Here is a 26,912-nt window from a genome sequence, read left to right as displayed (position 1 = left end):
CATTGCTTAATCTGAGCAAAACCAGATTGGGATAATCTCTCCACACCTCCCTCATTCTTCCAAGCGGGTATAGTAAGGAGTTGATTCTCTCCAAATAGTGAATGAACTCAAGCACCTTATTCAGAAGGATTGTCTGGCTTCCACGACATTTCATTTCACATTTTCATTTCAGCTCACTGACTGTGTGTCCTCTCCAAGGACACAATCCTTGATTGGATAGTGAAGTTCCTTTTTGTCCTGTGGCCAGTCATTAAATCATTCAACACTTTTTTTTTCAGGGTTTTTATATCCAGTATGTGCTCATTTCTTTGCTGACTGCTGGGAATGCAAATAAAAGAAAGACATGGTTTCTGCTCTCCAGTATAGTACTAGAGAGAGACTTGCAAAGAAGGAATTTCAGTACAATGTGCTGTGCATCATGATAAAGCAATGTGCACGGTGCCCTGAGAATCAGAGGACGGACACCCAGAGAGTCTTAGGAGAATCAGGAAAGAGACTTAGAACGGCACTAAATGTCTCTTTTGATTCTCCCCTTTCCTCAGACAAAGTCTGGGGAAATCTCTCTTTTCCAAATTATGTAGTTATAAGGGCATAAATTCCTTGGGCTCTAAATCCTAATAATAGGAGTCATACTTTCCTTTTTTGAATAACAGGAGCTGTTTGCTGAGGAATACCAACAGTCAGACCACTGGAAATTTGAAATCAAGGGAAGTGCCAGCATTTTGCAATGGGTTTTTCTGAGACTCGTGAAAGAAGGAATCTCTGACACATCAAAACCAATCTCTGACTTTCACCCACAATACACCAACAAAACAGCGACGACCGCAGTCACCCAGAGAGCGCGCGGGATCTGCGGGGTATTACACAATCCCTGGGTTCCACGAGGAGGTGAAGTCACTAACGCTAGGGGACAGGAACTTCTACTGTCCTTGATTTCCATCAAATGGATTTCAGTGGAAACATTTTGTTTTCCTAGATCTGCACTTCTGATTGGGTCATTCCAGAACAATACGCCCAACAATGAGAAGAATTCCTTGCTATTATCACAGAGTCATGCCCCCATCCATGGATTGATACATGGACTGGATACAGACTTCCTGTGTATCCCCTAAAAGCCAGACTACTGGCTGAGAAGTATCTTAGTTCTTCTGGTGCATGTATATTCTGGGTTATGCTGGCCTCACTGCCAAAATCAGGTTTGACATCGGCTGAGAAAAGTCTCAGCCAAGAAGATGGCATCACAGCCTGTAGGAGCAACAACAGATCAAACCCTCTTGGTCAATATCAAACTTCCATTTGGACATGGGTCTCACAAACGTCCTCAGGCATGTCATTTCCAGAATGGCCCACAGTGCCCTGTGCGGCGCTCACGAAACAAGTGCTGAGACAGCTGATAAAGCTGTTGATTTGTTTTCTAAATTTAACTTCCCAAATAACAATTGCTAGCATTCACAAGAAGGTGCTTTCAGCAGTGGACAGAGCGATGAGATGTGCTCTGCGTAAATGAATCAGCTGACAGGAGAACCGCAGTGTCACAAAACGTAGGTGGATGACATGGGAACACAGCGCAGCTCTATTTTAAAGAGTTCTTATTTATTATCAAAGCAAAATTAAGAAATTCCCTCAGCTGGAGACTCTCAAGAAGCACCCTGCTTACTCACATGGTCTTCAACATGACTCCAAAGCAACCCGTCAAAGCCCACGGTGGAAACTATATTCCATTCCTTTCAGACGGGAAGTAGCTTCCCAAAGGCTCAGCTCCTTATCAGCAAGGGGCGGCATAACTTCTCATCCCAACCATGACACTTGAGAGGGAAAGGGCATGGCTAACCAGCTGGGACACTGGGCAACAGATGTCAGCCGTAACTGTCCCGGGGAGACAGATGGCGACCCCAACCATCAGAAAGAAGCCTGTTGGTTCCAGTCAGTCATTTTTGCCCCTGACTACGCATTAGAATCATCTTGGGAGAAAACACACATACACACACACACAAGCATACACCTACACCTACATACATGTACACACGTCTATGTGCACAAATACATATGCATACACATACACACATCCATATACTGAGATGTCCAAGTCCTACTCCAGACCAATTAAATAAGATTTCCGAAAATGGAGTGAATCTCAGACTTCAAGAATTTGTAGAAGCTCCCCCTAAGTGATACACATTGGCAGCTGGGCTGAGGACCACTGAAATGGATAACCTCCAAAGCATTCCCAGCTCTCAAATTATGGGATCATGATTCCTGAGAATGTATTTGCCACCCTGGTTACAGTCAAACTTTTATAAAGGCATACTAGAACCACATTTCTAGAACACAAAATATTTCATACCAGTACGACAGCAGTCAACATTTATTTATGAAGAGCTTACACTTTACAACATGCTTTCTCAGCACCATCTTTTTTTTTCTCATATTAATTTCCTGAGAAAGTCAGGTTGGTTACTATTATTACTGACTATCTATAGGTGAGGAAACTGAGGCTTAGCAGATGAAATCCGTAGGTACTAGTCATATTACACAACGAGCATGTGGAACTGTCACGCCCACACCTAGACTGGGAACGGGAGCAGACAGGAGCAGGTGCCTGGGATTCCTGCCGCACAGGCTTGAACTCCACTTCCGTCACTTCTTAGCTTGATAAACTGGGACAAGCTACGTGACCTCTGCATGTACTATCTCTAAAACTGAAATAATACTGACATGTGCTTTGCAGTGTGGTGTGGTTGTAAGCACTGCATGAGCTTTCACGTGGCAGGACTTAACACCCTGTCCAATAAACATTAACAATTATTATTGTTGTGATTGTTACTATTTTGCTACTGTTACTCCTTCTCTTCCTCTTCCCCCTTCCTTTACTGCTATAACTACCATCACCAGAACTAATAATCATCATTCCTGCTCTAAAGGCAGAGTAAATGGCCCTTCAGACAAGCTTAATCACAGTAAAACCCTCTGAGCTAATCTTTACCCTCTTCCCACACACCCTCCCACAAAACCAAAAGGAAACATGAATAATCTTCAAATAAGACGCTCTAAGGAATCAGACAGCCCGGATGTGTATCCACGTGGACAACTCTGGAAGTCTCGCAGATCCAGCAAACAATCAGACTCTAAGCAGATGATCAGCTGGATTTAGAAACCTGATTGGAAGCCACCTTGGAGATAAGCAGCTCTGGGCAGCCTTCCAGAAGAACCTACTGATCAGCTACAGGGGTGCACTTCATGGGCAGCCTCCAACCGCAGACCCCTGGGATCTGCTCTGTGTTTATATGGAGGCCACACTCTCCTCGGGGAAGCTCCCACTGCTGGTGGAGTACTGGCCTCAGTACTGGGGTCTGACCATTTCCGCCCAGTGGCACTGCTCTCCAGGCCATCTCTGCAGTGGAGCTCCCATGGGCCAGCAGTGCAACCCCTGGCTCTTCCTACCCACTCCTCGTCCAATGCCCCACCCTTTCACGGTCTCAGATGACACTGTGGTGCGTGCAAAGACTTCCTGGTGAAAAGTAACAGCCAAGGTACCCCCAAACGTGTCCAACAACCCCACCAGGGACAGCGGGGCGGCACCCTACTCAACTGAGACACAATGAAAAAGACACAAAATTGTTCTGTTCCAAAATTCTATTCTTTCATGATTTTCTAAGAGTTTATTTACTTGAAAAGTTCTCCGGAGTTATAAAGTATGTCTGACTTGTCTCTCTTTCTAAAGGAGTGTCTACAACAGGAGGCTTAAAAGAAGGTGATTATAGATCATGTTCTATTCATGTCATCTTTGTTGTGCAAATTAAATTTGCTTTGCCACATTAACTCAAAGATATGAATATTTTAATAATGCCAGATCTATAAATTGCAAGAAAAATGAATTAGAATTTTCAAACTTATTTAGTACCAAAGAACCGGATTTCTTGAAACTGTATTTTTTCATCGAGCAAGAAAGGTATTCTAGATTACTGCATTTCCATTTTAATTTCATTCTCATGTTAATTCATGCTTTTCAACATATTGAAAACACTAATAATCAGATGCTTTATGCTAAAGGGTAGACAATTTAAAAATAGCTGGATCTAGTAATCTAAATGTTTTTAATATTAATATTATTGTGGTTAAGGAGAACAGCAAAAAAAAAAAAATAGCGATGTGCCCAAGTTGTTCTATATTCTTTGCATATATTAACTCATTTAGCTTTAGAAACATTTTAAAATTGAAGCAAAATCATTATCTTTTCGTACATATTAACAAACATTTTACAGATTATTTGATCTCATGAATTAAATGTTTTTAATGTTAATATTGTTATGGTTTAAGATAATAACAACACAATAGTTAAATAGTACTTACTATGCAACAAAAAAAATTCTAGGCTTCTTACATGCATTAACTTATTTAGCCTCATCCACATTCTGTAATTTAGGTATAATCATTATTCATAATTTATAAATTAAGGAACTGAAAACCAGAGAGGTTAAGTAACTTCCGCAAGGTGACACAGCTGTAAGTGGCAGACCCTGGATTTGAACCAGTCTGCGTGAACCAGGAAAAACAAATGCTGACTTACCTTAAGCTACGTCAATTAAATTTCTAGTCTGTAAGTGTGTATGTGGATGTAAATGTATCAGTGCACATGCAAACTAAGTAATTTTAAGTCAAACCTATTTGACTTAGACAAATCGATCTGAATGTTAAAATTCCAATAGTCCTGATCATTGTCAAAGTACTCACCCAGAGTATTCGAGGCATGTTCACTGTGCCTTGGCAGCCCACCCGTCCTGCTTCAGGGAGGCTCATGTTGCTGAACAGCTGCTCCTGGAAGGGATATGAAGAGTTAGCAGGCCCTGCAAGCAAAGCCATCTCAGCGCTCAGACCTGCTGGGTTTCCGTCCAGAACTAGAATTTTCCAGTTACGCTTCAATTATCTCGTCGGAGCTCTTGGAGTCAGTTAGCAGCCCACACCTACTGTGTCCCCTTCCCTCTGCTACATCCGGGAGCTTTTAAAAGGTAAGTGTGACTCCAACACTCTACTGAACGAGCAGGTGCTCACAGGAAGAGTCCAATTTACACCAAATACTTATCACTTGCCTTTCTATGGGATATTCAAAAAAATACCCTAAACTTCAGAAGATGGTTCCAAAAAAAAGGGCTCCCTGCTTTATCTGTGACTATGACACAATCCTCATGAATGTTTTTTCCCCCAGTTTCACTGAGATACAGCAGCACACCCCACTGTAGACGTTTTAGCTGCAGAACATAATGATATGACTTACATACATCATGAAATGATGACCACACGATTAGGGAACATCCATCATCTCATACAGATAGAAGATTAAAGACATAGAAAAAAACAAGCACTTTTCCTTGTGATGAGAACTCTTAGGATTTACTCTCTTAACAACTTTCATATGTAACGTACAGCAGTGTCCATCATCTTTATCATGCGGTACATTACATCCCTAGGACTTACTTATCTTATAACTGGATATTTGTACCTTTTGACTGCCTCCATCTAATTTCCTCTTCCCACTCCCACCTCTGGTAACCACAAACCTAATCTCTTCTTCTATGAGTTTGTTTGATTTGAAGTATAATTGACCTAAAACGCTATGTTAGTTCCTGATACACAACACAGTGATTCGATATTTCTACACATTTCAAAATGATGACCAGGATAAGTCGAGTTACCATCTGTCCCCACACAAAGACATTATGTAATGATTGATGGTCTGATTAATGCACTTTTAAACTCTTTACCCACACTCTGGAATCCACTGGCCACTATTCAGCTGAGGAGTCATGTTTTCTTTCACATGTGAGGTGACTCCAGGGACTGGGTTGGATTAACGTTAAAATCACCCGGTGCCATCTTAGTTTAAGGGGTAAACTCCTTTCTCGCAATGACTGGGCGTCACCTTTCTCCCTCGTTAAGACTGTGGCCCACCTATGACATCCACAGGGCCTCTGAAAATGCCAACACACAGAGGCCTCTCTGTCGACACTGCTGAATAAACACATCCATAGTCGAGGGAGACAGTTCATAAGCCCTTGCCGTGACTGTGTTGAATAAATCACTTTCTGAGTTCTGATAGGTGTGTTAAAAAAAAAAATCTATCATGTCACTTTACAGATATCCTTGCTCTTCAGGCGTGTTTAATACTTCTAGCACTGACACCCAGGGCCTGCCGTAACTTACAAATTTATCAAGACACAAATTCAGACAGCATGGTTGTTCAAGCGGGTGGGGAGACATCATTTAGGCGGTGAAAAAGCAGCCTAGTAAATAATTAAACATCAGTATCTAAGATAATCTTTGTTCTCTTCACATCCCTCACAAGTGGGCACTCTTACGCGTTAAAAGGAAATTCACGAGTCTAGGTTACTGATTAGCTGCCTGGAAGCAATACGCAAAAAGGAGCCTTACATACAGTTAATGTTAGGTCATTGACTGTATAAGCCATTAAGTTATCGGCAATTACTTGGTTAGCCTCTCTCACACTGATCGCTTTCTACGTAATGCTTTGCACTAACTTTGAGACAGAAATCGCTAGAAATTACATTATACGTTACATTTCCCTATGTGTGTGGGATATATATCATACATATGAATTTCACATGCGTAGACAATGTTTTGTTTCTTCTAATTTGAATTTGTCTGGATTCTTTAAATTTTCTATGGGGAATATGTGTTTCTTTAGAAATAAGGACAATTATTTTATTTCTCAAAAAATTAAAATCACAGGACTAGAAATAACTCACACTTCTTTTGTGAAATAATTATTCCCCCTGGAGTGCATATGTACACCCATACATAAACGTAGTTTAAAAGCCTATTTTCATGACCTAGCAGTTACATTAGCAATAGTTCTAATTATGAGAGTTAATTAATAGAATTATACTAGTTAATATAGAAATTCTTATGTTTACTTTTTAAATTTAGCTTTCTTCACTAGAAAATATGAGTTCATAAAGTGGACTCATAAAGTAATGGCTACTTGGAACCTCAATGAACATTTTAGATATAAAATAAACATAGACTACTCAGCCATAAAAAAGAATAAAATAATGCCATTTGCGGGAATATGGATGGACCTAGAAATTGTCATCCTAAAGTGAAGTAAGCCAGAAAGAGAAAGAAAAATATCATATGATATCGCTCATATGTGGAATCTAAAAAAGGAAACGAAAAGAAAAGACAAAGAAAAAAAGGACACTACGAACTCATCTACAAAACAGAAACAGACTTACAGACATAGTAAACAATCTTATGGTTACCGGGGGAAAGGAGGTGGGAAGGGATACATTTGGGAGTTTGAGATTTGCAAATGTTAGCCATTACATATAAAAATAGATTAAAAAACAAGTTTCTTCTGTACAGCACAGGGAACTATGTTCAATATCTTGTAATGATCTTTAATGAAAAAGAATGTATGTGTGTATATGCATGAGTGGGACATTGTGCAGTACACCAGAAATTGACACATTGTAACTGACTGTACTTCCATTTAAAATAAAATAATAAAATAATAAAAAATAAACATAGGAACAGTCTAAACAAGAAAGTATACTCTACAGCCGTTTGACTTCTGTTCAAGACAGAACTGAATTCATCTATCCATGAAATCCGTAAGTACTCTACAGAGTCAAGGTGAAAGGGGGAGGGGATGAGAAGGACAAAAACGTCCATATTGATCTAAGGTATCCTCTTTCCAATGTTTATATATTTGGTTTTATAGGGAGATTTCAGTCATGACTCAAGGAAGCCACCCCAAGTTGCCCTTTTGATGCAGCATGTATAGACTCAAAGGGATGGTAATCATTTGGTCTGAAAACTTCCTGACTTCCGTGTGGAGGTGATTTGGGGAATGGTAAAATACAGAGTGGAGAGACCACTGGCTGGTAACTGGACTGAGGCCACATTAAACTGAGACTTCCTTCAAATATATGTATGTATATGCAAGCCTGGGACATAGTGCTGTACACCAGAAACTGACACGTTATAACTGACTGCACTTCAATTAAAACAAAAAACAAAACAAAACAGCCCTCCTTGGCTCTCTCAACCCTGGCTTCTCCCTGGCATTTACATCCTTCTGGGGTTTGGGGTGTCCCATGCTCATCAGCCGGCAGGGGGCAGCCTGGAAACAGTTATGGAGAACAATAAACACCTTGACTGTGCCAAGAAACCTATTTTCACAGGTGGGTCAGATCCATCTGGCATTAATTTTGTGGGATTACATACGTCATCTTGAAGGACGCACGGCCACTCTTGTGAAAGTCACTCATTAACTAAGGGCAAACATTGCTGAGAATCCACTATGCTTAATTGCTACTATGGCTTTAATCTGATTCCTTGAACAAAATCAAGGATCAGAAGTTCTCTCCACTGGAATTTGACACAACATTGTAAAATGATTGTAAATCAATAAAAAAGGTTAAAAAAAAAAAAAAAAGAAGTTCTCTCCACTCTTTGAGAGCAGCCAATGAATAACCGGGGGGAAGGGAACTGTTAAGATAGTGATAAGAATCTCTCAACAGAGTGTATACTAAAACCAGCCTTTATAACTTTCCAGTGAACTGTTACTCTGGTGAACCTGGTTTTCATTCCTTTGCTCCCTTGTATTGGCCAGGTCATCCAGGAAAAGAGCTTTAGCGTGTGTGAAGCCGCTTTCTCTTCCTGTTGCAGAGCATTTATTGTGGAGATGGAGGTGAGGAATGTAACTTGATTAGCAAAGGTACACAGTATGGGTTCAGTAACTGTTTCCTGATTGTTAATTATGGTTATGTGTTATGCCCAGGACATTTAACCGAGAACAAAGGGTGCAGCAGAAAACAGCAGGAGTTTCCGTCCAGCCCGTGAGCCTCCAGGCCTGGGCACCCACCCCTGGCCATTCCTCACTGGCTGGACCAGGGATGGATCCTGATACACATCTGGCCAATCATACATTCTCTCTGCCAGAAATTCAGCCCAGAGGGACAGGGACACGACTCTTTTGCCCATGGCTGAACTGAGGCTCTGTAAACTTCAAACGAGGGGCTCCATGTTTGATCACGTGCACTTTGAGACGCAGAGAGCAGATGTCCTGAGAGGACGGGGAATGCGATGCTGCCCGAGAGTCCACAGGGCCCTGGCCAGCCACAGGGGAAGCACGCCTTCTGAGGGCTTTCCCCTTCCTAGAGCCCATCCTCTGGGCTGCCACCTTTCCCTGGGTTCTATATTCTAACAAGAATTTTCTTCATCCACATACGATGATTTTTGCTTTAACTCTGAGCAACCAAAGGAGACGGAACCAAGGCAATAAAATCTCCGAAACAGATTCCTTTAGAGTTCCTTATTTAATAAGTAGAACCCAATAGTCAAGACAGTCTCATTTCAGGCGTAGAAGAAAATTTCTTCTCTCCCCTTTCCCTCCCAGATAATGTCTGTGTATACAGGAGAACACCTCTGAGCAGGGCTAGCGTGATGAGCCCCACGCTTAGGACCCCACACCTGGTTTAACGCTCTGCTGTCACCATCTGGGAATTAGTGATCATCTTCTCTTTGCACTTGCGTTTGATAAGTGAAGTCCAATGGGACAGTAACGTATCCACACGAATTAGTAGAGAGGATGTGTGAAATGCACATTTCTGCTTTTCCTTGCCACCAAGCACAGGGTCTGCGATGCCAGGAGGGCAGAATTAAGGAAGAGCCACAAGGTGTGGGAGGTCAGGAAGTCTCCCAGCCAGCAGAAGGTAAGCACACTGCATCCAGGGGGGAGCCCACTAGGGTGCTGCCAGCCTCAAAGGACACGTTATCCTGTCCCCGCCGGAACCTTCTACAAATGCAGAAGGCAGGCAAGCGTGCACTAAGAAACACAAATGACCGAGATAGAACCCTATTACGTCCTTTCTTCCTCAAGTCACTTCCCAACCTCTGTATCGGCCAACCTCTTATGCTAGAGGTGATGACACAGAGGGCAAGGAAAAGACAGAGTGACTCAGTTCCTTTTCCCTTCAGTCCGTGCACACTTGTCAGGTAGAGGATGTTGGTGAAGTGCCTATGTATTGAGAAGCTAAATCGAAACAACTGGGTTGGTTTTGCACAGCATCCTTATTGTTCTGGTAAAAAGGAGACATACATGCACGTGTGAGCTACAAATGATGAGCTGTGTGATGTTGGGGATTCTGCACCCTAAATGGTCTGATGTTTGTCTCTAACGTGGGCAACAGGCGAGGGCCACGTGAGTGTTAAAATTCATGACAAAATGCAAAGTTTAATTTTTATTTACTTAGAAAAACATGAAATAGCAAATAAAGTCCATGACAAGTTGAGACGGACAGACCATGGAAGTGAGGAAAAAGCTTTCAATGGCACTTTTTTCCTCTGAACAAGCTCCTTGAACAAAGGTCCTTGCCTTTCCCTTTTGCACCAGACCCCGCACACTTCGCACTGTGCATTGTTCCCGGGGCTCTGTGGCACAGGTGGAGATGGGGCGTGTGATCGGGTAGCACGCAGGCTCTGTGCTGGGCTCTGCTGGTCTGGTCTGGTTCCTGGACTGGCGTTCACTGAGGTCAGCTGGCATTCTGGGGTGCCAGGTTCGTTCCTGCTGCTTGAGTCCATGGTCCTGGTTTTTTGTCTCAGTTCAAATTTCCCCAGGACTGCAGGCTCTGCGTCCCAATCTCTGGCCGGTCCGAGTCTCCCAGCCCTCTACCACTGCTCAGCAGGCTGTGCAGAATGTTCCAGACCTCCTGATGACCAGGCTGAGGCTTCCTTTAGCACCGACTTTTTGCCTAGGCACCGCCCTCTCCCAAACCTGCACGGTGGCTCTGGCGCCACAGTGGCCACACTGACAACTCCAAGAATCGCGGTTGTCAATCCTGGCTACATGAGACTCACCGGCAGCTGCCTGTTTTTCCCTGATGATGATATTGATGTCCAGGCTCCATTGCAGACTAGCCAAAGGCAGCAGAATTAGGAACAACTGCACTAGAGTATCAAGCCCCCCAAAGCTATGTCTGGGGAAGAGGGCGTGGCCTTTACTCGTCCCCCTGGGTCCACAAGCCCCTGTCGACCCACAAACATGAGAAGCACGGGGACTAGAGCTCTAATACGCTATCTCCGTGTCCCTGCTTCCTTTCCTCACTCAGCTGTGATAGTGGGCGGGATGCGTCTTCCCTCTTCATTCAGGCAGAGACATGCCCTAAATTATATCCTGAATTCCGTCCATCCCCAGGTAGCCAAACCAAATTAGCATTCCCGGCGCCATCACATGACCCGATGTGGAGGCCACAGGCCTAGAGGCTGCACCAAAGCTTTGGGCATGAACGGCCCTGCCTTGTTTTAACAAACAAGGAGAGATGGAAAGAGACCCCAAGTCTAAGTTTTGAGAACTTGAGTGCGTAACGGTTTGGAGCAGGACAAGCCTCTAAAGATCGTGGAAAGGTGCAGGTGGACCACATCATCACCAGCTTCCCTGATCCACGTCTTTAAGACGATGATGGTGGTAAACACCCCTGAGTGCACATCTGCTTCTGTACAGCCGGCACAGGGGAGGCAGCCTGGCAGAGCAGTCAAGAGCCGCATCCCGGCTCTGCCAGTGATGGAGTGTGATCTCGACAACGTTATCTTTTTGTGCCTCATTCTGCCATCCCTGCCAGGTGAGTGCTGCCGTGGGTACTGACCCCGCCGGCTTCACGGGACTGTCAAATGCACTGACACGTGCAAGGCCGTCAGAAGAGGCACACAGTAAGGACCGCGGCAGTGTGTGTTAAATAAACAAAAATGAATACACATTTGGCAGCATTTCTTTCCTCTAAGCACCAAAATACAAAGCGAATAAAAAGTACAGCGGAGTTTCTGTGCTGCAGAACGTATCTAAGTGATTTACCATTCTAGCATAGAAAGTACAAAACAAACAAACAAAAAAAGAGCTATGAGTCAAATGTCAAGAAACACATGTGAATAATGGGAACACCTATGATTTTAACAATTATGTGTCAACATCTGATGAAAACAGACATTGGGTGGGCGTTAGGTAGAAGCACAAGTGGGGTTAGTGACATGAAGCTCTTGTCTACCTGGTTACGAGGCCTTTCTTTTCAAACATTAAGCAAACATGTTACTTTAGCTTCTCTTCTAACAGAAGGAAAATCACCTTTACGTTGATCTACGTTCACAGAATGGTGAAATTAAGTTTACTGATATCCTAAATGTTCTCTTATGAATGTTTCCTACCCCCACAGAATCCGAATTTTTTCTATGATACAACTGGGAAAACGTGGCCATCTTTGGCGACGAGTTAATTTTCTAAAACTTAGAGTGTCTGAAAAAAGTAAACAAAAATAAAATTTGGCGTAAACATATGTGAAGAGATAGGAAAATGTACTTTCACAATTACGATCACCTTCTGGAGACCCTTAACCTTACGGCTCTGCCTTTACACTTGCTTTTTACGTGAGATGTGGACTGGCAGCCCCTCCAATGACTCTGTTAGGAAGTTTACTTTCTGTACATGGCCCTTCAAAAGCATGCTGAGTGGACCCATGCTCCCTCAAGGTGAGGAGAGACAGAAGGAAGTATTGGAAAGAAAGCCTGGTGCTTAAAATGACAATATAAACAGTGCTCTCTGGCTTCTGTACAGGAATTTAGAAACTCAAAACTAACATTAGGCTGGACATGTGGGCTTCCTCAAACAGTGGGTGCTGTGGGAATGACTGTCAACGTGCCGTCTCCTTCACTCACAGAGAGTGAATTCTGTGTTTCCATTCTTTTAAATATACCTGTCTACTGGGATCTAGGACAGTTCATCAGAACTTGGGAATTTTTTACCCCAGGAAAAATTGAATCAGTCCATACGATTCAACAAACACGGTTCCCTAACACCATCCCACTTTAACAGTCACCACTCAGTTGCTAGTGCTCTGAGAACTCAAGCCCTAACAGGAGATTTTGAAATTCCACGTCAGCCTGGGCCCTTTCAAAATTTCACTCTGACCTCCATTTCAGACTTCTGATTCATTTTACCTGTTTGTTTTGTAGTTTTCCAAATAGGGAATGCATCTGTATAGTCTGGACTATTATTTCACTTCCGTCTCAGAAATTCTGTGAAGATGCTGTAAAGAATGTTTTTGAAAGTCTGTGTTAGTGGTATATTTAATTTTGGTTTTAAAATAAAATATGAAATCCATTAGTGGAACTCAATAAACGGTGACTATACTCTTTTCCAAAATGCTTTGCAGTAGGGATGATGGGAAGATATTTGGGCTTTCTACTGTACAAAATGTTTTTGGTAGAAGGGTATTGTCATTGCTGTCAACTGCTTTCCAAAACATTTACTCAGCATCTACTTCTCTGACCCAATTCGTGAAAAAGATCCTTGCTAGGACTCCGAGAACTACAGCTTCCTGCAGGGAAATTTATCACAGGGAAACACTCGCGTCCAAATCACAGTGACTTGGTGAACAAGCATCTTCTGCCATCTCTAGTATCCCAAAAAGCCCATATAATTCAAAAAAGGCAAGCCAAACTATTGTTAATTCAATGCTGAACAACCTTTACGCCAAATAATGTGTACTGTTCATCTAAACGCATCTAAAACTGCAACCAACTTTTCAGTGCACCAAACATCACAGTTGTGTTCTTATTTGTTTGGGAAAATACTCACCAGATGAATATGTATCACGCTGTTTTATTTACCTAAAGGACCAACTTTCTCTGTTTTCTATAGAGATTATAGCCGCACTTTTGCTTGTTTAATTCAACAAATATTTGTCAGATCCGCAGGGGATATGCTGGTTGAGACTGCCAGACCTCTTCCTAGGGAGGAGCGCCCAGTGCCTCCATCTGGACCTGGCAACGCTTCCCTGCATTCCTGTCCATCGTCTGCAAGGCTCTCGCCCACCCCATCACAGGCTCACATCATTGTATCACAATTTGCTGTTCACACGAACTCTTCCAGGGACATGCATGTGATAAAAATAGAACCAGCAGGAGTCTTTTTCTAAGTTTGAGAGCTGGGCAGTGAAAGAAGAACTTGCCCACTGATACTCTAAGAGGCTGTGAGGCTGCCAGCAGCCTCCTGGGGATGTCCTGACTGCAGAATGAAACCAAGACCAGAACAACAGACAGGAAATGGCACAATGGTGGCCTTCTAGCATCCGCTGCATGCGTGATCCAGCCATATCTACAGTTAGTCCTGCCTCTAAACCTCCCGATTACTTGAACCAGCCATTTTCTTCTTGCTTAAGCCAATTAGGTATCTGAAACATACCAACTAAACATTCCCAACTCTCACAAACATTCACTATGCTTTAGCCACCTTCTAGATGCTGGCAAAAACCAAGTACAAGACAGTCCCTGTTGCAAACCAACTCTGAACATAGCAAGGAGAGGCAACCACATTTCTATGCAAAGTAAAAGGTGACAAATGTTACTGCAATGCCTCATGAAGGGTAACAAAGAGGAGGGTATGGTTAATATTGACAGAAGGTGCTTAAATTTCATCCAAAAAGATATATTGAGGCAGTAGAATTTGTTTACGCCTTGAAGCATAATGAGGACTTCACAGAATAGAAAAATGTGAAAGTACATTCCAGCAAGAAAAAACAGTGAATTAAAAATGAACAGTTTATCTCAAGATTTAAAAAAAATTTTTCTAGTGCTTGGTCCAGTCCTTGTCATGTACTAGACACTAAAGTTTATTCAAAGAGTGACAAATGCATGGAGATAACTGACTGGATATATGATTTATCTGGAGTGAGGACCTTGGTCAATGACACGGCCCCCTTTTTATAACATTGTTCCTAATGGAAATTATGTTCTCTATACAATGACCTACTTTCTGACACAGCTTCCAGGAAAAGGACTGATTAAAAAAAAAAGTGACTGCTTTCACTGATAAATGCAGAAAGGGTAGCTTTAATGAATTGCTGAACTTGTTTGTTTTTTTCTTTTCCAGATGCAAACAAGTTTCCTATCTTATCAATAAACAAATTCATACATCACATTTCATAAAGTTTTACCACTTTTTAGTAAAATTGTAAACATCTAAATATGAGGACCAATTACACATTATGACCAAAGAAAGAAGTGAAGGAATAACAAGGTTCTGAGGCTCATGATGGCCAAACAGCACCATGCTGGGCACATAACACGAACTTACAGTCTCGTGAGGTCATTTCTGAACCAGGGTAGGGGAGGAAGGTCTGTGTACAGGCTCTGAAATGAGGGAGACCTGGGCTGACCATCTCCCCTCTGTGTGGATGTGGAAAAGTCATTTTAACCCTAATTTCTCATCTGCTGTAAATCCCCACCTATCATCACTGTTGTAAAAGTCACAGGGAGACAACGGGTGCAAAGACTGGTACGGAATGGGCGGTCAATCGGCGGAATCATTGTTAATACTGTGATTCCAGTCAATAGGAGTGCATGCAGACACAAAGCAGATCCAAATTCTCGTTTTCTCCCTTTGAAATGAGGTGAATAGATAACTGGTGATTTAGCAATTTAGAGTTTTTCTTTTGAAAAAGCATCAGTCAGTAATAATTAGATCCTGTACTCCAAACTAAAACAGAGCAGCATGTTGGTGCATTTGAGGAGGCAAAGGCACCAAAGCTGACATTCCATTTATCACTCAGCGATACCCTTTTTTTTTGACACTGACGCTGTTTCCCCAGTAATCCCTTCCACTGGAAAATAATTATCTGAAATATAATAAGAAGGACTATTTCCAACCATCTGTAGCAATTGTGGACCACAAGTGGCCAGGTCAAGGGCATAGCTGTTCTGCAACAAAGAAAACAGGGCAGAGGACATAGATTTTCTTCTATTAGGCTTTTAGAAATATTTAGGACGCGGTAGTGCATCGGTACTCCAGTCCCACCGTCACCCCGAACACCAGCGCCTGGCTACTGAAGATCTGAGCCCTTTTTGCATAAAAGATACTTTTTCAGTATGAACATTTTGAAAGCTTATCTGCTCTACCTCACGCTCTTGCAGAATATCGATCGCAAGCCCACAATTAAGTACTTCTAATGCAATAAGAGAAACGTTCAGAAAATCTTTCCATCTTGATTTCTCAGTTCAATGTATATCATATTCGGAACCTCTCACATATTAAGTAAAAATAAAGCTTATAAATAAAGATTATGGTTTTTTCAGTGTTTCTCTTTAATAGAAGTAGCCTGATACTTAGCTTCTATGCCATGTTCAGAGCAATAGATTATTGTACAGCCTTAGATGTACCCAATCACAAGCAAATTACACTTCTTAAGGATGCCTATTTGAACTGTTTTCAGATGTTGTCTGAGTCTTTTGTTATATATACACATTTAGATGTATATGTACACATAACAGAAATGTAAATGACATGTGTAACTCATAGACTTTTTGAAAAAATTACTCTTCCATTTAGAAAAGATTCACCCGTTTTTCTGTCAAGCGGTCAGTCCTTCCAGCGTATTTCAAGCAGAGAGAAAGCAGATGCAATAGAAAATGCACTTCTATTAGTGAGAAGCGTTTCGTTTGCAAGATTTAGAATGTTAGTTCTAACTCACTTAAGAAAACAAATAGAAAAGGGTCAGTGCGAGGTGGGAGTGAGCCCGGGACAGTCAGAGCTGCCTCCCGGGCTCAGGAAATGCCATTGCACCTACTGACCAGCTTCTCTCTTCCTCAGCCCCGATTCCCTGTGGGCTGTCTTTATTCTCCAGCTGGCCCCTCCACGTGGCCGCCTGCCCTTGGTCCTTGGAGACAGCGACCCAGGGGAAAGGATGTGGCCTCTTTTTCAGGGGGTTCACATGGGATGTTCTATTCCAGGATGGCAGGAGTGCCTTTCTCAGAATTCTGTGACCATCTACTCAAAACAAGGGGCTGCTTCCACCAGGCAGAGAGCATGGTGACCAGAGGAACTACCTCAGTGCCCATGTAGAAGGGGCACTGCTGTGTGCTCCAACAGTGTGGCCAGAGATTAAAGCTGGCGCCTGTCATCTTTAATGTTCCTCAGGCTCATCATGTGAGATTCTGGGAGGCGGGGACAGGGATGATGGGTCAGCAAACAGAGGGAGGGGGAGGGTGTTGTTGGGCAAGGTGGCAGGTTGCACAGGGGTGTTCTCAGGTGTTACGATGCCAAGACTGGAAAACAAAACGCCACCATGTGAACAGGAGACTGGGACGAGAGATTACACCCGGAGATTTGGAGATAAGACTCAGTCCTTGGGGGTAGAGGCGTGGCAAGCATCCCTCACCCTGTATCCTTCTCCCTCTTTATGAGAGTACCTGATGAAATCTGTTGGGAGGAAGATGGAGACAGGGAAATACTTGGGCACTTAGTTTCTGTGCCAAGTGCTCTGGTGGGTGTCCCCAGGGCTAAGGGTTTCCCACTCCCTAGCTCCGCGTGCACACCCAGAGCACCTGCGTGTGGCCTCGTCCTAGCACATGATTATGACTCGGTCATTACATATCGGATGTCTCCCCGCCCCCCTGGACTGCTGAAGAGGAACTGAATTCTAGTCACCTTTGTCTGCCCTGTACCAGTACTGTGTTGGTTATACAATGGATGCTTAATAGATGGCTAACAAACCAGTTCAAAACTAAGTTAGTAAGGAAAATAGAGAAGTAAAAAACACATAGATGAATTACTGAAAAATGTCCTTAAAGGGTAATTCAATTATAACATACTCACAACAGAAGAGTAATTTACTTACACCCAACAATCAAAACAAATATTTATCAATCATACACTATGCACCAAGTATTGTGCACAGCACTGAGATTACAAAGACAAACGTGAATGAATCTGATATTCTTCTTTCCTGAACTTTCTGATTAGCTGCATGTAAATATGATACAGGGTAGAAGAAAAAAAAGGAATTTTTTCTTTTTATAGAGAGAGTTTAAAATGTTAAGAATTAAATTATGGAGTTTTGTGAATATGAGATTTAAATTTAGTGGGATTTCACTCACCGGCAGGTGTGGTACTAACAGCTGGTCTCACTTTTCCTTTAAGCAAAAAATCCCAAAGTCGTGGTGCTCCTCCTGGCTGCCCCAGTGACAAATTTTCCATCTGTCTTCTGAATTGAGCTGATGACAGTGCCCAAATGCAGGAAACAGTTGCTCTGCCAACACCACCCCAGATTCTGGCTCTATGGATATTGTCTCTCCTTTAATTTTTGATGCCACCACATCACTTTAAACCAGATCACCCTAGGAGTTAGACCAGGGCTTCGCACACTTTAACATACATAGCAATTCCTAGGGATTCTGTTAAAATGCAGGCTCTGCTTCAGGAGACCGGACATGAGGCCTGGGATTCTTCCCTCCTAATAAATTTCTTGCAAGATGCTCTCATGAGAAGACCACTCTCTACCACAGATTCAGAAGGCAGTGGAAGGGTTAAAGAATGAAGAGCTTATCCTTCTGTATTTCATGGAGATAAACTTCACCTTCCCTTCACTAAATTCTAACGGCAGTAAAGAATTCATAGAGCACTGTAGTTGTGCTAGGCTTAGGCATTACCGTGAATGCAGGATCGAACTGAGAAGTCTATATATGAGAATAAAAAACAAAATCTCTTCCTTAGTCATCACATCCAGGGTTCTTGCTTACAGAAGAGTGTTGTGGGCCAGAACCCAGGTTACTGGCATCCCAAACGGGAGAGAAGGAAAAAGTCCAAGGTAAAGGCCATTTGGGGAGCTCTCACTCCTCTCATGCTGAAGGTAGAGACACTTGGATTTTTCAGATTCTCCCCTATTGCTTCAATTGAGGGTAAATCTGTCCTTAAACAAGGGGACTTGGAGAACCTTCAACCAATAAAGCATGCAATTCCTCCTGGCTTGGTTGTTAGGATTGGACGGGAAAAACATTGTTTAGAGAGAGAGAATTGTCAGAGTCCTCTGAATCTGAGTGGGAATGTCAGCCGACTTGGCCGCCATTTAAAGCTGCTTCTCGCGTCTATCCGGAGCGTGTGGGGCCACAAGATGCAACAGAGGCTGGTCTGCTGAGGGCCCACTAATCGGCATGAAGTGGCATGAGCTTTATGGCGCCAACTGGGATTTTACTATCGCACTTTGCAGATAAGTCACCTGGGAAGCTCAGAGAGGTTATACAATCCGCCTAGGGTCACACTGCCTAACGCGGGTTGAGGATGTGGACGCTGCCCAAAGCCTTTCCAATAGTGCTTAGGGAAAAAGCTGTGGGCCATTCGGTCCCAGTCTAGCTCCTGCACCCCGCCCTGAGGTACCGCTGGACCGCCCCGACGGTGAGGAAGAGAGGGCCCACATCCGGGAAAGTGACCCCAAGAGGGTCAAGCACTTCCGGTGCGCAACAATGAGGGTTGTTCAGGGTCAGCGACTCGAGGTGAGGGCAGGCCCGCAGGTGGCGCAAAGGGACCAAATTGCATTCCTAGGTATCCGCAGACAGCATGACTCGAGACGAGAAAGTTTTATCCCTTACCGGCGATAGGGAACACCAGGGTCAAGCGGCAGAGCGCGCGCCGGCACGTTGAGTCCAGCATTTTAAACTGAGAAGGCGGGGCCCAGCAGACGCCCGCGTCGGCGTGATGACGTCACAGGGCCGCGCGAGTAGTCCGTCTTCAGCCCCTTCCGCGGAACATTCCTGGGCGGGCGCAAGGCGATCGTGGTCCGGCCCTGATAGGCGGGGCCGCCTTGAGTGACGGCCCGGCCCCACCTTCCGGTTAAGGAGTTGGAGAGGGCTGTTCGACATGGAAGTGCCTCAGGCCGGCATTGGTAGGGCGGAACGCAGCGGGGGCGGGGGGCGGGGGGAGGGTTTCAGCACCAGGAGGCGGCTCCCGGGAGAGCGGGTGCAAGTAGGCTTCGCCGGGGCTGTAGTGGCTGCTGTCCTTGCCCCGCAGCCGCCAGACCGCGGTGGGGAGGGCGGGGTAAAGACTCTGGGCCTGCGCGCCCTGGGCCGGCCGCCTGGAGACTGAGCTCACTTCACCGTCTCTCCCCTCCCTTCTGCAGTAATTAAATCAAAACCGAGGCTTGGCTGCAGTGGCTGAGCCTCCTTCCGCACAGGGCCCGGCTCTGTGCGTCAGAGCAACAGTCTTAGGTTCCTAAATTCGAGGCCCAGGCCAAGTGCCCCATCTAAAGGTCCGGGAATCAGGGTCCTGGGGCCGCGGAGGAAGGCCTGAGGGCTGCCAAGTGAGCAGCGTGGTGGGGATGGGGGGACTATTTTATACACGTGGTGTAATCATGCCCGCTCCGGGTTCGGAAATATAATTTTATAGTTAGGTTTGTTACAAGTATCAGGCTTTGCAGATGACATTGCTTTGAGCCTTCAGTTGCCCTTGCCAGTCATGCATGACCTCAGTTTGTCTTGAAGCTTGGCTATGAAATACATTGCATTGCTGAATAATTGAGTGTTGCATTATGAAATAATTGTGAGCATCCGTTTAAAAATAAAACGGATGCTCACAATGGAAAAGAGTGAAGAGCAGAGATACTGTTTTAAATTGACTGGTACACTTGTAAAGGGCAGATGGGTGGTACATTTGGAATTTGCTGCAGTCTCTAATGATTTTACCTTTCCACAATACCCCACCCCTCAAATTTCCAAAGGTCAAGAAAAAACATTAAACGCCTTGCCGGTTGGAATTTATAAATTTGTTTTTTACCAAGTAATTAAAAAATAGATTGCGTAACCCATGTACTGAACAAATAATAGACTATTGTAAAAAATTTTTTTAATTAGTGTAATTATATTTGTTCAAGGTGAGGGGGGAAGAAAATGTTTCCTTGAAAGTTTGAGGTGTTTAGAGTTTAATAGAAAGTACTGTGCTTAGAACAGATGAATTATATATATATATAATTATATATAATATATATATATATATTTTTTTTTTTTAAAAGCCCTGGAACGACTACAAACCACACCAACTTAAAGCATTTTTGGTTTTTGTGTCGCCAGTTTCGCTGCTAGAATGAAGCACATCAACTTGTCCTTTGCAGCCTGTGGGTTTCTGGGCATTTACCACTTGGGGGCAGCATCTGCACTTCGCAGACACGGAAAAAAGCTCCTGAAGGATGTCAAGGCCTTTGCGGGAGCTTCTGCAGGATCCTTGGTTGCTTCCGTCCTGCTAACAGCGCCAGAAAAAATAGAGGTAATTAAATAATAACTAGGCTCTGTTCCTCATCAAGAAATTAAGACTGAACAACAAAGATGATTGTTAACTATACTGTTAACTACAGAAAAATAATCATCTGCCTGGGAAACAGAAAAAGTTAAGACTTCTTTTAAAATATAATCACTGGGGATCTGTGTTCTGCATTTGGAAAAGATTGTTTGGGTGACAATAAGACAAGGAAGTAAATGCCTTATTTTACTCTTGAATTGTTTATTTAGTCTTAAGATTCCAGCTTCGTTTCTTTCAAGCAAAGGATATTTCTCCCTTATCTGATCATGAGAAGAGCACAGGGCCTGTTCTCAAGGCCTTGAACAGGGGCTGATAACCGCTCAGTCCTGTTTACAGACAGGCCTGTAAGCTAAAATGTGGGCCTGAAATTTCTTTTGAGTGGAATGATATTGGAAATTAGGTTGTTTTTCATTCTCACAGAAAGAAGAAGCCCCAAATTCCAAGTTTATCTAGAAGTAATAAAAATAAGCCTTCATTAAGTGTTTCGTTTAGTGCAAACTATGTTTTTAAAATCTGTTTTCTGCTTTTAGACAGCCATCACGCTTTGACTGTGGGCACTGGCTTCTGCAGGTGGAGGATATTATACCTGTTAATTACTTACGTACTCTAGTGGCTTGGAACAGTCATCAAATAATGATTAACACTTTCATGCCCAAGAGTGAATTTAAGTCACATTTAAATTTTCAAAGTGACAACATTTTAAACGCCAAAAATCTTGTTTTCAGCTCTATGGTGAGCTGCTTATGGAAGACAAATGGGGTTTGAGGCCAGTTATTCAGAAATTGACATCTCTTTTTTTTCCAGTCGTTATACAGTTGCTTAATAGGAAACTAGAAAAGTGATGAAAACCTTTAGTGATTGTATGGGATGAGAACGTGAAGTCAGGGAAAGCATAAATAAAGTGTGAAAACTCCTCCCAAATGGGCAGAGTCGTGTGTTCTTGTTATCAAACTCAGGTTCAGCTGCTCGTTGCTCAAGAATCCATATGGAGAGACAAGTGTTGGGTAAAAGGAAAAACAGCTTTACTGAGGAAGCCGGCAATCCTGGGGAAAAGGTGGATTTATGTCCTAAAGAACCAACTCTCCACTGCCGATCAGGGGCAAGAGCTTTTAAAGAAGAATTTCAGGGGTGTGTAGGTGGAGGGAGGGGCCACGTGCAGAACAGCACACTCAACAGAATCATCCTGAGGTTAGGCGTGCGGTAGTCTGATCAGCGTCATCTTGGCTGTTTTAAGTGCAGCTGATCTTCAGTTCTAGGGTCGGTTTGTTCCCATTTCCTCGAGGCCAGTTCTTGGAACTGTGTAAGATGGAGCAGCTTATGTTGTGGCTACAGTCTGGTCATCATGCAGGTAACATCTTCCACCTGGTGAGGGTTCCAGTATCTGCAAAACAGCTCAAAGGACATGGCTCAGAATATGATCTGTGGCTCTTGAGGTCTGTAACTTCAGTCAAGAACTCTAGATCCTTGACTTTGCTCAATGGCTAAACTATTATTTTGACCTATTTGACTGCTTTTCTTTGCTTCTGCATTTTTTCCATTTCTATGATTAGATTTATTCTTTGGCTAAACTTTTTCTACAGACGAAAGGCAGGTGGAAGACGTTTGGCAGGGGGCATGTCTGTCCTGGGAAGGCCCATTGGGTCCTGCTCCCTTACACCGTCAGCTGTGAGCTGGTTCCTTCACATTTCTTCCTTTCCTTTCTGAAGCAGGGCTACTCAGGGGCTGTTTCCGCCTGTTTAGTGTAGGCTAGCCTTCAGTTGGGAGCAAACCCTGGGCTTTGGAGTTAAGTAGATTTGGTTTCCAATCCTTAGCAGATTTAGAAATGTGTGATTTAGAATTAATGTGTTTTGGAAATACTGTGATAACACAGCTGCTTAAGTGAAATTCTGTGATGTTCAGACCTTGCATCCTTTACCTGAACTTGAGGCTTGGAATCAGTCAGATTACCTGTTCTTACTTATACTTTAAATAAACTGGAGACCCTGTCATATCGTCTCATTGTTGGTAAAACCTACGGGTGAGTCTTTATCGGGTGCTCACCTTAGAAGGTCAGAAATGATTCTCTGTATTTACCTAGGGCATCGTCCTTCCTACTTTTCCAAAGTAAGCTTTCGGCCATTTGCCTTGCGGTTAGTTTATTTCTTTTCCTTTTAGCATTTGAAATCTACCCCTTGTAGGACTGCTTTGAGTTTTCTTTTTAGCACTGTCTTCTACCTACTCAAGTCCCTGTTAGCTCAGTTCTCCCGGGTGGTGTAAGTTCCTCGAGCTTGGTGGTGTTGTGACAAATATGTGAGTAATTAATCTAGTTCCGAACTTGTGCATGTATAATTAAGAGGAGCACCTGACGCCGGGTGTATTTTAGGTGTAGGCAGATTTCGACGTTGATGTGTTAGAAATTCTGCACTGCAGCCTTTCCTCAGCCCTCATAATTTGCAAGGCATGGCATTAGATTCAGCAGGGAACTAACTCAAAGATGAGTAAGTGCGTTCCTTCATGAGTTTCCAGTCTTGTCAGGGGTGTGTGTGTGTGTAACTAAAGTTAAGACAAGAAATAAGCAGAGTGCGCAGTCTGGCTCAGTAGAAAGAGCACACATGGGGGGCCACCCCCGTTTCTCCCCCGGAAGTCTGCAGCAGCTGCATGCCAGGCAGGCCTGCGTCCCCTCCTGCTGCCCACAGTCCGCCCACCTCTGCACTTACAGTGATTTTTACCCAAACAGAAATCGGGATATCTCATTCCCCTACCTCCCCCTAACACACCCCGGTGTAGGGGGCGCTCCCTTGGCCTCAGGACAGGCTGCAGGTTTCTTACAAGGCGACGTGTACTTTGGCCGTGTCGTGGCTCACTGAGCTTGCGTTTCCAGTCTGGACTCTGTCTGCGCTATTGTCACTTTCCTGCCTGCTTGTCTTCCTCTTCCTCCTCCATCTCCTGTCCAACACCTGTCCGTACGTTAGGTCTCAGCCTAGATGTCCAGTTGCAGGGAAGTGAAGTTGAGGCTGGCGCCCACTGTATTTGTTCCCTGTTGCTATGGCAACAAGTGGCCATAAACCTAAGAGCCTTAAGACATCACACATTGATTTTCTAATGGTCCCAGAGGCCAGAAGTCTGAAAAGGTCTCACTGGCTAAAATCAGAGTGTCTGCAGGGCGTGCTCCCTCTGGGCAGGAGGCTCAGTTTCCTTGCCCTTTCCAGCTTCTACAGGCTACCTGCACTCCCCAGCTCCTGGCCCCTTCCTGCATCCTTGAAGTCATAAGGAGAGCACCCTCACCTCTCTCTCTCTCACTGTGACACTCCTGCCTCCCTCTTTCACCTGCAGGAACCTTTTGATTACACTGGACTCACCCAGAAAATCCAGGGTCAAGTCCTTATCTTAGAACCCTTAACGTAATCATCTGGCAGCCCCCTTGGCTGTGTACGGGAACATACTCCCAGGTTCCAGGGACTAGAATGTGGGCATCGTTGGGGCAGGGAGGGGCTTGAATCTGCCCCCCACACGGGTGTTTCCTAACATTCTGTCACCTACTCATGGAGGGACTCCTGAATCTCAGGAGGGCAGGGCTCTGTGGAGCTCATTCTCTGCCGAATCCCAGTGCTGTCCCAATACCTGGTGCCCCGCAGACTGCTGGCTGGACAGACTAATAAATGAAAGATAGGCCTGGGTTCAGATCCTGCCCCTGACACTCGTTTCCTGCGACACAGTGGGAAAGATACTTACCCCCCAAACTTCAGGTTTCTTACCTGTCGAGTGCAGTGACTGTACCCACCTTGCAGCGTGACGTGAAGATGGGCTGACAGGGGCCACATCTGTGGACCCCAGCCCTGGCTGCTGCTAGACCCCATTGGGGGACATCTGTGAAATCCCCGTGCCCGAGGCTTACCTCCAAAGACTCACATGACTCAGTACCTGCACACGACAGCCGTCGCCACTCCTGTCTCTGTTACTGGTGCTGTCCTTGATCATCAGTGCTGCGGCAGAGCTGCATTCCACGCGTCTGCACAGACCTGGGGTGGGAGAGGAGGTTAATGGTGTTGGAGAAATCTATAAAACAACATGCTCAATTAGAATTAGAATCCAGCCTTCAAGGATTTTCCACAGGTAGACAAAGCCATTTGAGGTGGTTAAAGAAAAAAAAAAAAAAGTTGGAACTTGAGAGCACAGAGCTTGCCTGAGGCCCTGGCATGGTGGGTGAGGACCAGGTCCCATGGGGATTTGCTCACCTGTAGTGTGGGGTTGGGTTTATAGGGTCCACGTGCCTTGTGTGATTTCTGGAACTAGAATGATTTTTGGGGGGCAGAAACGTAGGGTCACTTATTGATTTTCTTTTCCAGGAATGTAACGAGTTTACTTACAAGTTTGCTGAAGAAACTCGAAGGCAGTTGCTTGGGGCAGTAACGCCTGGCTATGATTTCATGGCCCGATTGAGGTATGCACAGGCTACCGTTCCCCGCAAAGCGTGTGAAGACGGAGGATGCTCTGTATAAACTGTGGCAAGCTTAGTCAGCATCCTCTCTTCTGAAATCTTTACAAGGCGGTCAGATTAAAGGTGAATCCTGCGGTGTTCGGTCAGGCCCCTCAAGATGGCTGTCCTCTTGTTTTCTCTACATCCTCTGCTCCAACAGTCCCTGCTTCACCTGAGGGCAACTCACGTGAACGTGCCTGCCCCCTCCCCCCACCCCAGCTAGCGGTTGTTCCAGCCCTTAGGCCAGAACGGCTTCACCTGCCAGTTTATTAAAGGGAAACACCTGCCCACCTGGTGGTCGTTTACCAGAGGGGCTGGGAGCTGCTGGTTTCCCTGGTAACTGATGAGCCAAGCTGACGTCAGTTCCGCCTATAAATGGTAGCCGCCGCCTCCTCCCCCAAGTAGGAGGAAGATGGTTGCCCTGCCCCGCCTGCTGGCTGCTGCGCACAGTGGGGTATCGCACCAGGACCCTTCGTTTTGGCCGTGTAAGACCCCCGTCCAGTAAACCCCTGGTGTCCCTGTCCCTGGCTTCAGGCTCTTCCTTGGGTCACGAGTCTGGGCCAGTCCAAGGCTTGCAGGCCTGCCGGGTGCAGCCCGACATGCGGGTCACTTTTTTCTTTTTTAGGAGCGGGATGGAGTCGATTCTCCCTGCCAACGCGCACGAGCTGGCCCACAACCGCCTGCACATCTCCATCACCAACACCAAGACCAGAGAAAATGACTTAGTCTCCAGCTTCTCCTCCCGGGAGGACCTCATTAAGGTAACCCGGCCGCATTTCGCTTTGGGGGAAATGAGCAAGTGCTGATATAAATAATTGTCACAAGCGGTGAGCATCAGCACGTTCCTTAGACCCAGCCTTTCAGAGCGCACTTGGTAAGTGCTGGGAAAGTACGCGTCTGATGAACAGATCAACCAGCCTTCCTCCGAAGCCACCTCCAGACAGGCGGCTCCCAGAGGCCCCGGAGTAGCTCCGTGTTTTCTCTTGTGATGTTTAGCAGGCCCTCGCTTACCCTGTGCATAGGCTTGGGTGGCAGTAACAGTTCCTTACATTGACGTAGCAAGTGCTTTGTTCTTTATGAAAGACTTTGTGCACGTAGCATCAGGCTCAGTCCTTCCGTGGTCCTGCTGTAAACCAGCCAGGACACAGGTGATTCCTGTCCTCTACGTACCGTCAGGCTCAGTCCTTCCATGGTCCTCCTGTAAACCAGCCAGGACACAGGTGACTCTTGTCCTCTACGTAGCATCATGCTCAGTCCTTCTGTGGTCCTGCTGTAAACCAGCCAGGACACAGGTGACTCCTGTCCTCTTGTTGCTTTTCTTGTTTTCTC

General features: G+C 44.7%; 1 protein-coding gene and 1 long non-coding RNA gene across 25 annotated transcripts in view; one reads left to right on the top strand and one right to left on the bottom strand.

Annotated features, from left to right (window-relative positions):
- Positions 1–19,564, bottom strand: part of LOC105075977 (uncharacterized) — a 482,457-nt gene extending 462,893 nt beyond the window's left edge. For 6 of the 9 annotated variants that reach the window (XR_012504616.1, XR_012504618.1, XR_012504624.1 and 3 more), the window contains exons 1-3: positions 19,429–19,557; positions 13,006–13,094; positions 4,732–4,815 (exon numbers count right to left, since the gene is read on the bottom strand). This is a non-coding gene — a long non-coding RNA (uncharacterized LOC105075977). Of the gene's footprint in view, positions 1–4,731; positions 4,816–13,005; positions 13,095–17,940 lie in introns of all 9 variants that reach the window. The other 3 variants (XR_012504617.1, XR_012504620.1, XR_012504619.1) reach the window with 3 other exon arrangements.
- A 5-nt stretch (positions 19,565–19,569) lies between these two features.
- PNPLA4 (patatin like domain 4, phospholipase and triacylglycerol lipase) overlaps positions 19,570–26,912 on the top strand; it is a 72,654-nt gene continuing 65,311 nt past the window's right edge. For 8 of the 16 annotated variants that reach the window (XR_012504615.1, XR_012504614.1, XM_074359117.1 and 5 more), the window contains exons 1-4: positions 19,581–19,721; positions 20,902–21,094; positions 25,453–25,547; positions 26,209–26,344. Coding sequence is in view for 13 of the 16 variants with exons in the window: in XM_074359117.1 (XP_074215218.1) it covers positions 20,915–21,094; positions 25,453–25,547; positions 26,209–26,344 (411 nt within the window). In the remaining 3 variants the exon portion in view is untranslated. Of the gene's footprint in view, positions 19,722–19,810; positions 20,136–20,901; positions 21,095–25,452; positions 25,548–26,208; positions 26,345–26,912 lie in introns of those variants that run through there. The other 8 variants (XR_006728037.2, XM_074359121.1, XM_010963975.3 and 5 more) reach the window with 3 other exon arrangements.

The sequence above is a fragment of the Camelus bactrianus genome, chromosome X, assembly GCF_048773025.1.
Source record: "Camelus bactrianus isolate YW-2024 breed Bactrian camel chromosome X, ASM4877302v1, whole genome shotgun sequence".
Taxonomy (NCBI): Eukaryota; Metazoa; Chordata; class Mammalia; order Artiodactyla; family Camelidae; genus Camelus; species Camelus bactrianus.
Note: the sequence above shows the minus strand (reverse complement) of the source record. Positions and strands in the feature narration are given on the sequence as shown.